General features: G+C 43.0%; 1 protein-coding gene and 1 pseudogene across 8 annotated transcripts; one reads left to right on the top strand and one right to left on the bottom strand.

The window, feature by feature from the left end:
- The first annotated feature begins 315 nt into the window (after nt 1-315).
- LOC125529706 lies at nt 316-5,194 on the top strand (annotated as a pseudogene).
- Nucleotides 5,195-6,506: 1,312 nt separating this feature from the next.
- On the bottom strand, nt 6,507-12,785 carry LOC125529705. 8 transcript variants are annotated; one of them, XM_048694131.1, is made up of 6 exons: nt 12,480-12,785; nt 10,833-12,317; nt 9,099-9,185; nt 7,051-7,167; nt 6,900-6,973; nt 6,507-6,737 (listed from the first exon to the last, which is right to left on the bottom strand). In XM_048694131.1, exons 1-6 carry the CDS (start codon nt 12,757-12,759, stop codon nt 6,723-6,725), a joined length of 2,058 nt encoding a protein of 685 aa, XP_048550088.1. In that variant the 5' UTR covers nt 12,760-12,785; the 3' UTR covers nt 6,507-6,722. The 8 variants fall into 8 exon arrangements, 6 of the variants coding, with proteins under 6 accessions (XP_048550088.1, XP_048550085.1, XP_048550086.1 ...); XM_048694128.1 differs by having other exon boundaries at nt 9,099-10,289; nt 11,889-12,317; XM_048694129.1 differs by having other exon boundaries at nt 9,099-10,265; nt 11,889-12,317.
- Nucleotides 12,786-12,791: the final 6 nt, after the last annotated feature.

Raw genomic sequence — 12,791 nt, 5'->3', positions numbered from 1 at the left:
TATCCAATGCTGGATCATCCGCTAGCTGCTGCAGCTGCTGAGACCCCCTTTGCCGGCTAAGTGAGTCGATTTGTTCCTGCTGCCGCTAGAATTTGACTGCCAAGTCCGCATGCGCTGATTCTAGGCCTTGAAGGCATTCATAGTCCAGCTTCCTCTGCTCCTCCTCCATCTTCCTCTTCTTCTCCTCCACAATCTTCTTTGTCGCACGGGTTCTGTAGTCGGCGTTCCAGTCCGAAAACCCCTCATACCACGGAATAGCGCCCTTGCCTCGTGTTCTTCCCGGGTGTTCAGGATTTCCCAGGGCACGCGTAAGGCATGCTTGCCACAAGAGTGGTTAGTGAGTGGAAAAGCATTTATGACCAGATCCCCTCAGAGCTTGAGAGCAACCCAAGCCTTGAACCGATGAGGAGGATGGTTACTTTGAGTTACAACCACTTGCCTTCTCATCTTAAGTCATGTTTTCTATATTTAAGCATATTTACCGAGGATTTTGAAATCGAAAGGAGGCGTCTGGTGGAAAGATGGATAGCCGAGGGGTTTATTATTGCCAGGAGTGGGGTGAGTGTTGAGGATGTTGGGAATAGTTACTTTAATGACCTAATCAACTGAAGCTTGATTCAGCCATCAAGAGTGAACATAGAAGGAATTGTCAAGAGTTGTCGAGTTCATGATATTGTTCGGGATGTCATGATCTCAATTTCTAGATATGAAAATTTTGCGTGGTCTACATCGGATAATGTAACCAACATAGCAGGTGATAACTTCCGTCATATAGCACTGCAAGGCAGTTGGGGCCCAAATAAAGGCTTGGATTGGAACCATGTCCGATCATTGACCGTGTTCGGCGAGAGACCCATGAAGCCGGTACCTTCACCTTGTTCACCCAGCCTCAGAATGCTTAGAGTATTGGATTTACAATGATGCACATTTTAAAATCACACAAAAAGATATCAACACTATAGGGTTGTTACGTCATTTGAAATATGTCAATGTTGAGATGTCTTATCACAGTTCATATATTTACAAGCTCCCAAGATCCATAGGGAAAGTACAAGGCTTGCAGACTTTGGATATAAGAGACAGCTTGATCACATCACTGCCGACTGAGATCACTAAACTACAAAGCCTTCGTAGCCTCTGTTGCAGCATAGTTAGCATAGAAGAGAATTTATACTTACTTTACCCCATGATCTGGTTAATGTCCGCACTCTGTATGCCTATTCTGTTCACTCCTTTAGTTAGTCCGAATGAGCGTCCAGACACATTGAAGCTCATTCAGATGGCCTGGACTGGTCATTTGACCAACTCTGAAGGTGTGAGGGTGCCCAAAGGGATCAGCAACCTAAAGGAGTTAGAGGTACTAGAGATTGTGGATATTGAACGGACTAGTAAGAAAGCAGTTAAATAGCTCGGGGAGCTTATAAAGCTAAGAAAGTTGAGTGTCACACTAGGGGCAAGCAAGCAAAAGAGCAAGATACTCTGTACATCCCTTGAGAAGCTGACTTCCCTCCGCTCTCTTTGCCTTTGCGCCCCTAGGAGAAGCCGTGCATCACTCAAGTGGCTGTTGCAGTCTATTTCCGCCCCTCCCCCTCTGCTGCGGAAGCTGACTTTGGATGGAGATCTTGGGTAGATGCCTGAGTGGGCCAAATTTCGTGTTTTGACCCTTTTGTGAAACAAAATCGAGATCTAACCCCAGTCTGAAAGCATTTCGGGATCTGACCCTTTTGCTACCGCCAGACCCTCAGGCGGTAGGATTCCACAGTCTACGCCGCAGGTTTCGGCGGTAGGTGTGCCTGACGGCCGTCAATCCGTTAACGGCTGCTTACGTACCTACCGCCAACGTCCACGGCGGTAGCCCACACAAACCTACCGCCGAGTCCCCTGATGGTAGGTTATCATAAACTTAACTACTTTGATTTTGTCTTCAATTTTTTTGCCATAAGACATAACATAAGAAACAATAAGCACAATTTTATAGACATAACATAGTTTGATCACATCCAAAAAGTTTTGCCATTACGGACTAAGAAACAAGTACCAAATAACATAGTTTGATCACATAACATAGTTTAACCAAATAACATAACGTAGTACGAAGGCAACATAAGAAGTTTAACCAGTTCAACGGTCATCGACCACATAAAAGGTTTCATCCATAGGTAGCAATCAAACATAACGATCATCAGCAGCCACACGCATATATAGTTTAGATGATATCGATGACGATCATCATCTTCAAGCCTTGATGGTTGGTCTTCCTGATAGTAATAAGGATGGTCTGTCCAACATGAAGATTCTTGTCAACGAGGAAGCTCTTTCACCCATCTGTGCTTAAATTTGTGCGGTCGTCCGTGTCCACGCCGTACGCACAAGTAGTGACGGGGCCCCTTGCGGTAAGGCGTATTCCAGCATAGCCTTCTTCATCAGCCTCGATGCCACAACTCTCAGATAGGCTCTTTGGCAATTTCTGAATAAGAAAAACAAATCAATTAATAAGTATGGATTATCTAAACTATTAACAATTCCTTGGATTCTACACTAATAGCATACCATCTCATGTCGATCGATCATGGTAGTTGTCAGACGGGTCACGAATGGCGCCCCAATCAACTCAACACGTGGCAAAAAGTTGTCCCATAGGTTGCACACCTCCTGTTCGCTCAGCCTCACTCTTTGAGCACAGATGGCTTCCTCAAGTGGGTCTTCATCTTCATAGTCCTCATCAAGTGGTGGTGGTGGCGCCATGTTCCTTATATAAGCATTGATTGGATAAAGTTAATTAAACATGAATATTTGTTCTAATGCAAGCAAAACAAATATCTACAATATTCACACAATAAATCATCACATATGGTGGTGGTGGCTATAAGAAAGACTAAACCTAGGGTTCATCTAGGTTCTAGGGTTCATCTAGGTTCTAGGATTCATCTAGGTTCTAGGGTTCATCTAGGTTCATGGTTCATCTAGGTTCTAGGGTTCATCATATCAACTAGATAGGGTTCCTCGTATTGCTATAAGAAAGACTAAACCTAGGGTTCATCAACTAGGTTTATCACATTGCAATCATCTAGGTTTAGGGTTCATCATATCAACTAGATAGGGTTCCTCATATGGCTATAAGAAAGAGGAATGATTGACTCAAAGTAATTGGGGGATTGGAGGAGCTTACCTTCCTCTTTCCGTAGCCATCTCGATACGCAAAATCCGTGAATCAACGAAGCAGATCAGAGTGGGGAAGTGGAGGAGATGAGAAAATGGGCGAGAGGAAGAAGAAGGCGGCTGGGTGGGTGGGGATTAGGGGTTGTACTCCATCTGCATTGGCGGCAGCATCTGTGAAAATCAATAACCAAAGCATAATTAGCATGGACATAATAGTTAGCAACTTGTTTTCATCAATTCGAAAGATTTGGTTTAAAATGCTAATTATCACTCCATTCTCAATGAAACGGGCATGGTGACGCTTGTCGAACCTAGGGTCAAGCATTGTGTACTTTGTGCCGATGTCGTCCGCAAGAGGTGGCCTCCTAAAAGAATTGCATAAGCACATCAAAAGATTTTTCAACATGAACTAGAGTTCAACATTAACTACGAAACACATCGATGCATAACAAAAATTGAACCTATGAGTTCAATCTTTAAATAATCATATACCAAGATTATTATTAACTAAATACAATACATATATCAAAAACTAAATAAAATACTTTTATGAAGATGCAACCACCATGGTTTCAATGCATCATAACACATATACTACATATAACAAATACTTGCATCTTGAGGATTCATATACTACATATAACAAATACTTGCAATCACCATGTTAAAAAAAATGAACTAGGGTTCATCTTGAGGATTCATATACTACATATAACAAATATATCAAATATTTGCATCATCCAATACTTGCATCATAGCATCCAATACTTGCATCATAGCATAGGAACATGCATCATCCATCATATAAAAAAAACCATTCAAATCAATTATGAACTAGGGTTCATCTTAACACAGCCATAGCATAGGAACATGCATCATCCATCATATAGTTCAAATCTAACACAATATAACATCTAGAATCAACCTAAATCAATTGTAGGGTTAAAAAAAATTCAAATAGGAGTGATTTCAAACGAATAATGTGACGAATCGAAAGGTGTTTGATTAAAACTTGTTGGAGGGATTGAAAGAGCTTACTTTTCTTTCTTCAGGGCCATCTTGATCCGCAAAATCCGTCAAGAAACGAAGAAGATCGGAGGGGGGGAGTGGAGGGGAAGAGAGAGGGCGACTTTGAGCAGTTGCTCTGTTCTTCGTGGTGGGGGGCGGCTGGGTGGGTGGGGGGGGGGGGGAGGGGGCACGGCGGCCGTTATCGTTGCTGATGTGGAAAAGTTTCCTCCCGCCGCAGCTCTCGGCGGTAGGCTATATGATCCTACCGCCGGGCCACCTGGCGGTAGGCAAAAGGGTCAAATCCCGAAATATTTTCAAACTGGGGTCAGATCTCGATTTTGTTTCACAAAAGGGTCAAAACACGAAATTTTGCCGCCTGAGTGGTTTGGGATCTGGTAAATTTGATGAAGATTCAGTTAAAGTCGAGCAATCTGAAGGATGGAGATATAAGCATGAAACAACTAGGCGCACTGCCCAAGCTCATGCTCCTTCATCTTTATTGGGAATCTTATGTTGGGAAGAGACTGGTTTTCAGAGCAGAAACATTCCCAAGTCTCAGGAGACCTGATATTCGGGGCCTGAAGCAACTGACAGGGTTGGTATTCGAGGTTGGAAAACATAGATATCGTACAGGCAGGTTGGAATCTGGGATTACTGGTATCATACACCTTCCAAATCTCAAGCAGATCTCACTTGGTTGGGAAGGTAAAGTGGCGAGGCTTGGTGCGCTGCAAGGTGAGGTGCACGCACACCCCAACCGTACCGTGCTGCGAGCCTGCGACTGCAGGAGGACCGGAGGTACCACGACCTGGGTGACGCTGCCGAAGGCTCCACTACAGCAGTGCAAGTGGAGGAAGCAACTGCAGCAGCGAGGGAGGTCGTCATGACAACGGGGAGCGACAGGTCAGCCAGCTCTTAATTTCTCTTCCCTTCAGTAGCTGCAGCTGTCAGCACATGATGTTTATGGTAAACTTACAATCTGTTTCTCTTCTCTTCTACTTTTGACAGTGAGGATGATCTGCGCTGAAGACCGGCTTGTCACCTCAGCTGTTCATCGCCATGAAACGCCATGCTTTCATGGGTGTCAGCCGGCGAGGATGATCGCTCAGGTCGTCTCCATGAAATGTCATGCTTTCATGGGTGTATGTACCTCTTCAGTTAGATCTCCCTAGGTTATTTACACTGTATTCAGTCTGTGTTTCTGACGATGTTTATTTCTCTGTCTCTAACAGGAGCTGTTACTCGTTTCCACTTGTTGCTGATAACTTATGAACAATCAAGGTACCCCCTCATTGGCTTGTTTGATTTGTTTGATTCCATCTCATTTCTGACCATTGTCTTCGGACTAACTTTCATGCATGCACAGCAACTGTTGTCTCGACTCCTTGTAAGAGGTTATGTTTGTGCTACTGAATTCAAATCTGAACATAATTACCTTTTACATGCATATTCGATGACCTTCAGTTTGTCACTACTAGGATGTCAGTTTGTCATCAACTATGCTTCAGTGTATAATTACTTGCCGTTAGCTCCATTTTTATTTCCCTGATGGGGATGTATGTCTCTGATGGGGATGTATGTCTCACATGTCACATCCATCGTCTCTACTTTGATTTTCCTTTGAACATTAATTTCCCATAGTTCTATAATCCATTTTGTAGCAGGGAACAACATCCTACTGTTTATTTGTTAACTGATAAACCCTCTTCTTTCAGTGTTCAGAACAGTAGCATTTTTTAAAATATCAGAAATATTTTTCTGATCCAGAGAAGAGAGTTGACATGCTTGACACTCATACAGTCCAAGAGCCTCCAAAGCGTGAAGCGTTTCCTGATAGCTATCAGTTAACCAAGCAACAACTCCTTTTCTTTCTTTGTAGTCATCATGTTACATTGCTCAGCTGATTTCTCATGTTGTTTTCAGCTTGCGAACACATACATTTTCTATTGAAATGAACTCATGCATGCTCTTTATATGTTTTCAGCTCAGAAGAAGGTGGACCAAGAATTTGGTTACCGAGGAGGTCATTTTTCTCATGGGTGACTGGGAAATGCGGTTACCACGGTTACCGCAAAATTCCGAGAAAATTTCGGACGAAATTTTATTTCAAATTTTGAATTCAAATTTTTGGGACCAAAAACTAAAAAATTTGAATTTTTGACAGCATGCCTGCTATATATATAGCATATCAAGAAAGTTTACACAGCACATATAGCAACAAACTATACTTCAGAGACCAACAACACATCTAGGAACATAATGACCAACAGAAACATAGTTCAGACTTTAGAAACTAGACTTAAGATTAAAAGTTCACATGAAGCTACACATGGCAGTCCGACAACAAAATAAATTCAGTCCATAGTCCATATTACAGTCCCACAACAAAATAAATTCAGTCCACAGTCCATATTGCAGCCCCACAACATCAATTCAGTGCATTACATACTCCATAGCATCAAGCAACAAACCGGCCATTCGATTCCTTTTAGACTTGCAAGTCTCCTTCCTCAACCCTTACAGAGACTCAAGCTGCAAGTGTCCTTCCTCAACCCTTACAGAGACTCAAGCTGCAAGTGAACAAATTAAATGCCAAGTTGTTAGCAAGCAGATTTGTCTATAGTATTTGTTCTCAAAATAGAATAAATGGATGCATGTCATTAGATGGCAGCAAGCAAACAAAATTTTGGGTGGCAGCAAGCAAACAAACAAAGTTAGCACTTCATTATTACCGTCCTCTTCCTCCTCTTCCTAGTAGACTTCCGCAAAGGTTCATTGTTGTTGGGAAGCATCACATCATTATTAGCTACAAAAATTACTAGTTAGCACTTGAACCTAATAAATAAATTCATATAGTGTTGATATAAACTAAAGGGCAATCACCTTCCTCATCTTCCTCCTCTTCCTCTTCCTCCCGTTCCTCCTCTTCTTCCTCTTCCTCCTCTTCCTCCTCTTCCATCCTACTTGCTCTAGATCTCTTTCTTTGCCCCACTCCCACCTCTATGACAACCGGATTGAAGGCATCACCATCATAGTCATTGTTCTCATCCATTGAAGGCATGGAGTCATCCGTTGGCCCCAACCAACCCATGATTTCATTATCACAGTCATAGAGTGAGGTATTCATCAACAACGCGCAAGGATCAACTTCTTTCTCTTTAGGCTCACCAAGAATTAGGCGGATTCGCAGCCCAAGGTTGTAGTGGCAAAAAACCATCTTGTGCAGCCGTTCAAAACCAAGACGGTTCCTCACTAGTGTATGCACCAAAGCATATGTGCTCCAATTTCATTCACAACCGCTTGAAGAGGTGCATTGAGAGACAATCCGAATAGCGTACTTCTGAAGCAACGGTGTACTATCTCCAAATGTTTCCCACCACTGAATTGGGGACACTTGGCTGGCTGCATTACGAGGGTACATGCCTTCAAAATCCCCCCTTGTATTGGTATACATGCAACGTTTACGAGTCGATGAGTCGTCCGAAGGTTGAGACTCATAGACTAATCGTGACTAGTCTAGACTACTGCTGGACTAGTCGACATGGTACTGTAGTTCACAACTTGCAGTAATCAATTACTAAAACCTAGTATTAATATGTAATATATACTATAGAAAGTGCATTGGAGCGTCAATTTGTCCTGCAGATTAGTCCAGTAATCATATTTCCATGTTGGATCCTTGCTCCTAGTTGGCTTCTTGCAGGACCCTTTGATGGATCATATTGCTCATTGGTCTGAGCTGCAGCTGTTGAATACAGTACTTGAGATATTTCCGGCATAGGCATTGCACTTTAGACCTAAGGATCTTGAAACTGAAGCAAACAAAACGAAATAAAGAAGAGGGCAGGGGGTAAAAATCGAATCAAAGAAGGGAAGAAGAGAAGGGAGAAATTACTTTGCTAGTATGCTTGCTTGCTTACTGCAACCTGAGGGACGAGCGGATCCAGTAGCCAGAAGGCAGCAGAGGGAGACCGTAGGGCAGATCTAGGGAGAGCAGAAGCAATGGAGGGAAAGGGCCAGAGCAGAGGAGTGCAGATCCATGAAGAGCATAAGCAATGGAGGGAAAGGGGCAGGGTGGCTGGCTCACTTATCCCCTCCCAATCCCTAAAAAAATTGAGTCGAACGACTCAAGGTGCACGACTAGTCTACGACAGTCGTGCGACTCCTCGACTCGACGAACTAGTCTACACGAGATTTCTAGTCGACACACAGAATGCGACTCATAGACTAGTCTAGTGACTAGTCTCGACTAGTCCCTCGACTCGTAATCAATGTATACATGTCAATTTCAGGAATCATTTTAATGAACTCCGAAGGACTAGCCAACTTCCTAAGTGCTGCGTTGAGTGCCCTCTTGTGTGATAGACTTGTTCCAAAGTTATACTTGTAGTGTCCTTCCGGGTCAAGAACACCGGCTTTAGAATGGAAAGATAGCACGGCAGCAAGAATTAGATGGTGACAATACTATGACAGGTACAATACTAGCAAGAACTATTACCATGGCAGCAAGGAAAGATAGCAGGGCACACAAACTTGATGGCAGCGACAATATAAGTATGATAGCAATAAGAATAATTAGCATGTTATGTACTCCCTCCATTTTTATTTAGTTCGCGTATTAGCTTTGATCAAAGTCAAGCTTTGTAAACTTTGACGAATTTTATAAACAAAAAATATTAACATATACGATAACAAATCAATATCATTAGATAGCAGGAATAACAAAACTATGGAGCAAGAACTATTACCGCGGCAGCAAGCAAAAATAGCAGGGCATCAAGAACTTTGTGGCAGCGACAATATAAGTACGATAGAAATAAGAATAATTAGCATGTTGTATAGCACTATATGGCAGCGAGAATACTACGATAGCAGGAATAGCAGTACTATGGCAGCAAGAATAACATCAGTATGGCAGCAAGAACTATTACCTGCAACCATCAATGTATTTTGGTATAAATGCTCGACCCTTTTGTCGACCACCTTTAGGTACTTCTGTTGGTCTAGAGATTCTTCAGGAAAAGAAGAACTCAAGTGATGCCTAGCCTGCATCATCCTTTTCATAAATCCAGAAAGTGACCCAAGCTTCTGTGAATCAGCATATCGAAGTATTGTATATATTGGGCCGATTACATCTAACACCATCTTCACGTCATCCCACCATTTCCTACTTGTCAAACAATCATATGTGTAGTCATAATCAACCTCGGAACTCCATGAACTATTTTTCCACTCGGGAGATGTCATCCACACCTTGAATTTCTCTTGCTTATCCCAAAAGCTTTCTAGGAACATAAAGTTTGTTCCAAACCTTGTTGCATTCGGTCGCACCAACTCTCCACCTATGTGCTTCTGCATTTCAGCATGCAAAGTTGAATGATTGTGCATGAATCTACAGATTCTCTTACAACTGTTGACCACTGTATTAATCTCAGGAAAACATCCCATCTCCTTTAACATGAGGTTAATTGTGTGAGCCGCACATGGCTGCCATGTGATGTGTGGGAAATCGACAACAAGATCAAGACATGCTTTCTTGAAGTTAGAGCCATTGTCGGTCACAAGCTGGACGACATGTTCCTGCCCTATCTCTTCGATCACTTCTTTAATGTGCTCATAAACAAACTTAGAATTTTGCATGTGTCCAGTGGCATTAACAGATTTGTGGAAATACATACGCCCGTTGGAGAACACCATAAAGTTTATAATGCTCATCCGAGAAGGGCCGGTCCACGAATCTGACATGATAGTAACACCATAGGTGGGCCAATCGTCTTTGAACTTGGCCACATACTGCTGCAATTCTTCATAGTTGGAATTCAAATAAATTCCATCAATATCTATCCCTTTAGGGGCAGGCACCCCTTTGCCAAGGTCTTGAGTCAATTTCACGGGTCCTACAAAATATGGACAATTGGCTTTGTGCCCAGGGATGTCATTAGCGTGAAACCATTTGGCCCAAGCCTTCCCAATCCTTGATTCATATTCCGCCTTGTTAATACACACCTCCATTGTCTGCTGCGGCCTAGTCCTGCTATATGCCAAATCAACATCAAAGAAGTCTTTGACACCACCTGAGCTGCTCCCTTTGACACCCCCTGAGCTGCTCCCTTTGACACCCCCTGAGCTGCCTACAGTTCCTCTAACACCACTAGTTCTCCCATGATCTTCATGTAATGAATTCTGTAGGCTCTGTCGTAGTATCTCATCGTCCTCATCTTCACAATCAATATGTATTGATGTACCTAGATTGTTCAGATGGTTGACCTCATCTACTACTCTTTTCTTTCCTTCTTTGGCCTTCCTCCTCCTATCAATTCCCTCCGGAATGCCTTTCCGAAAAACAGCAACTACATGATGAGGCGCACTCAGGCAAGAGTAACACTCAGGGCCCAGTCCTGCTAGATGCTGCTTGAATCGGGTTGCACCCCCACCAAGTTTAACAGCCCCACAATAAGAACAAGACCATGCATTTCCTTCCAACGATTTTCCATGACACCATATATTTGTTACATCATTTGCATTACCTTAAATAAAAAATACAGAAGCAATGTAATGATTTTGCATGTAATTTGGATAACATTTGATGCAAAGCAAAATGAGTACACACTGGACAGGAAATTAGAGATAAAATATACCAAATATAACTGGTCAAGTGACTTCAGGAAAAGAAGAACTCAAGTGATGCCTAGCCTGCATCATCCTTTTCATAAATCCAGAAAGTGACCCAAGCTTCTGTGAATCAGCATATCGAAGTATTGTATATATTGGGCCGATTACATCTAACACCATCTTCACGTCATCCCACCATTTCCTACTTGTCAAACAATCATATGTGTAGTCATAATCAACCTCGGAACTCCATGAACTATTTTTCCACTCGGGAGATGTCATCCACACCTTGAATTTCTCTTGCTTATCCCAAAAGCTTTCTAGGAACATAAAGTTTGTTCCAAACCTTGTTGCATTCGGTCGCACCAACTCTCCACCTATGTGCTTCTGCATTTCAGCATGCAAAGTTGAATGATTGTACATGAATCTACAGATTCTCTTACAACTGTTGACCACTGTGTTAATCTCAGGAAAACATCCCATCTCCTTTAACATGAGGTTAATTGTGTGAGCCGCACATGGCTGCCATGTGATGTGTGGGAAATCGACAACAAGATCAAGACATGCTTTCTTGAAGTTAGAGCCATTGTCGGTCACAAGCTGGACGACATGTTCCTGCCCTATCTCTTCGATCACTTCTTTAATGTGCTCATAAACAAACTTAGAATTTTGCATGTGTCCAGTGGCATTAACAGATTTGTGGAAATACATACGCCCGTTGGAGAACACCATAAAGTTTATAATGCTCATCCGAGAAGGGCCGGTCCACGAATCTGACATGATAGTAACACCATAGGTGGGCCAATCGTCTTTGAACTTGGCCACATACTGCTGCAATTCTTCATAGTTGGAATTCAAATAAATTCCATCAATATCTATCCCTTTAGGGGCAGGCACCCCTTTGCCAAGGTCTTGAGTCAATTTCACGGCTCCTACAAAATATGGACAATTGGCTTTGTGCCCAGTGATGTCATTAGCGTGAAACCATTTGGCCCAAGCCTTCTCAATCCTTGATTCATATTCCGTCTTGTTAATACACACCTCCATTGTCTGCTGTGGCCTAGTCCTGCTATATGCCAAATCAACATCAAAGAAGTCTTTGACACCACCTGAGCTGCTCCCTTTGACACCCCCTGAGCTGCCTACAGTTCCTCTAACACCACTAGTTCTCCCATGATCTTCATGTAATGAATTCTGTAGGCTCTGTCGTAGTATCTCATCGTCCTCATCTTCACAATCAATATGTATTGATGTACCTAGATTGTTCAGATGGTTGACCTCATCTACTACTCTTTTCTTTCCTTCTTTGGCCTTCCTCCTCCTATCAATTCCCTCCGGAATGCCTTTCCGAAAAACAGCAACTACATGATGAGGCGCACTCAGGCAAGAGTAACACTCAGGGCCCAGTCCTGCTAGATGCTGCTTGAATCGGGTTGCACCCCCACCAAGTTTAACAGCCCCACAATAAGAACAAGACCATGCATTTCCTTCCAACGATTTTCCATGACACCATATATTTGTTACATCATTTGCATTACCTTAAATAAAAAATACAGAAGCAATGTAATGATTTTGCATGTAATTTGGATAACATTTGATGCAAAGCAAAATGAGTACACACTGGACAGGAAATTAGAGATAAAATATACCAAATATAACTGGTCCAGTGAAAAACATCTTGAAATCTGAAGGGCAATCACCTTTCTTTGGTGTTGGAATTGGCAATGGAACCTCCGGGCCTCTGCTTATGCCACCATAACGAGCCCCGCGGGTGGCATATCCGCTCCGATTGATGTCATCCGTGAATCCTGTGGATTGTCCTCCTCCTGACGAACGGTCGACGGGGATGGCCGCACTGCCATTGCCATGATCTTTGCCTCCGGATCTGCTCGGTTGGCCATGAAGGAACACATCCCCTCTGCCCTGGCCGACGGTGATAGACGCACGACCCGCGCCACGAACGCCGGCGACGATAGCCATCCCTACAGTTCACGGCTCCCCCCCCGCCCCCC

The sequence above is a fragment of the Triticum urartu genome, unplaced genomic scaffold (assembly GCF_003073215.2).
Source record: "Triticum urartu cultivar G1812 unplaced genomic scaffold, Tu2.1 TuUngrouped_contig_5786, whole genome shotgun sequence".
Lineage (NCBI taxonomy): Eukaryota > Viridiplantae > Streptophyta > Magnoliopsida > Poales > Poaceae > Triticum > Triticum urartu.
The sequence above is the reverse complement of the archived record's forward strand: the minus strand, read 5'-3'. Positions and strand labels throughout refer to the sequence as shown.

Excerpts from the sequence above, each read along its gene's own strand:
- LOC125529705 (XM_048694128.1), bottom strand. The coding sequence starts at position 12,759 with ATGGCTATCGTCGCCGGCGTTCGTGGCGCGGGTCGTGCGTCTATCACC. Across the intron at positions 7,168-9,098 it reads AAATACATTGATGGTTGCAG|AGGTGGGAGTGGGGCAAAGA; the intron begins GTAATAGTTCTT and ends CGGTTGTCATAG. Across the intron at positions 6,974-7,050 it reads AGAGGAGGAAGATGAGGAAG|CTAATAATGATGTGATGCTT; the intron begins GTGATTGCCCTT and ends TAATTTTTGTAG.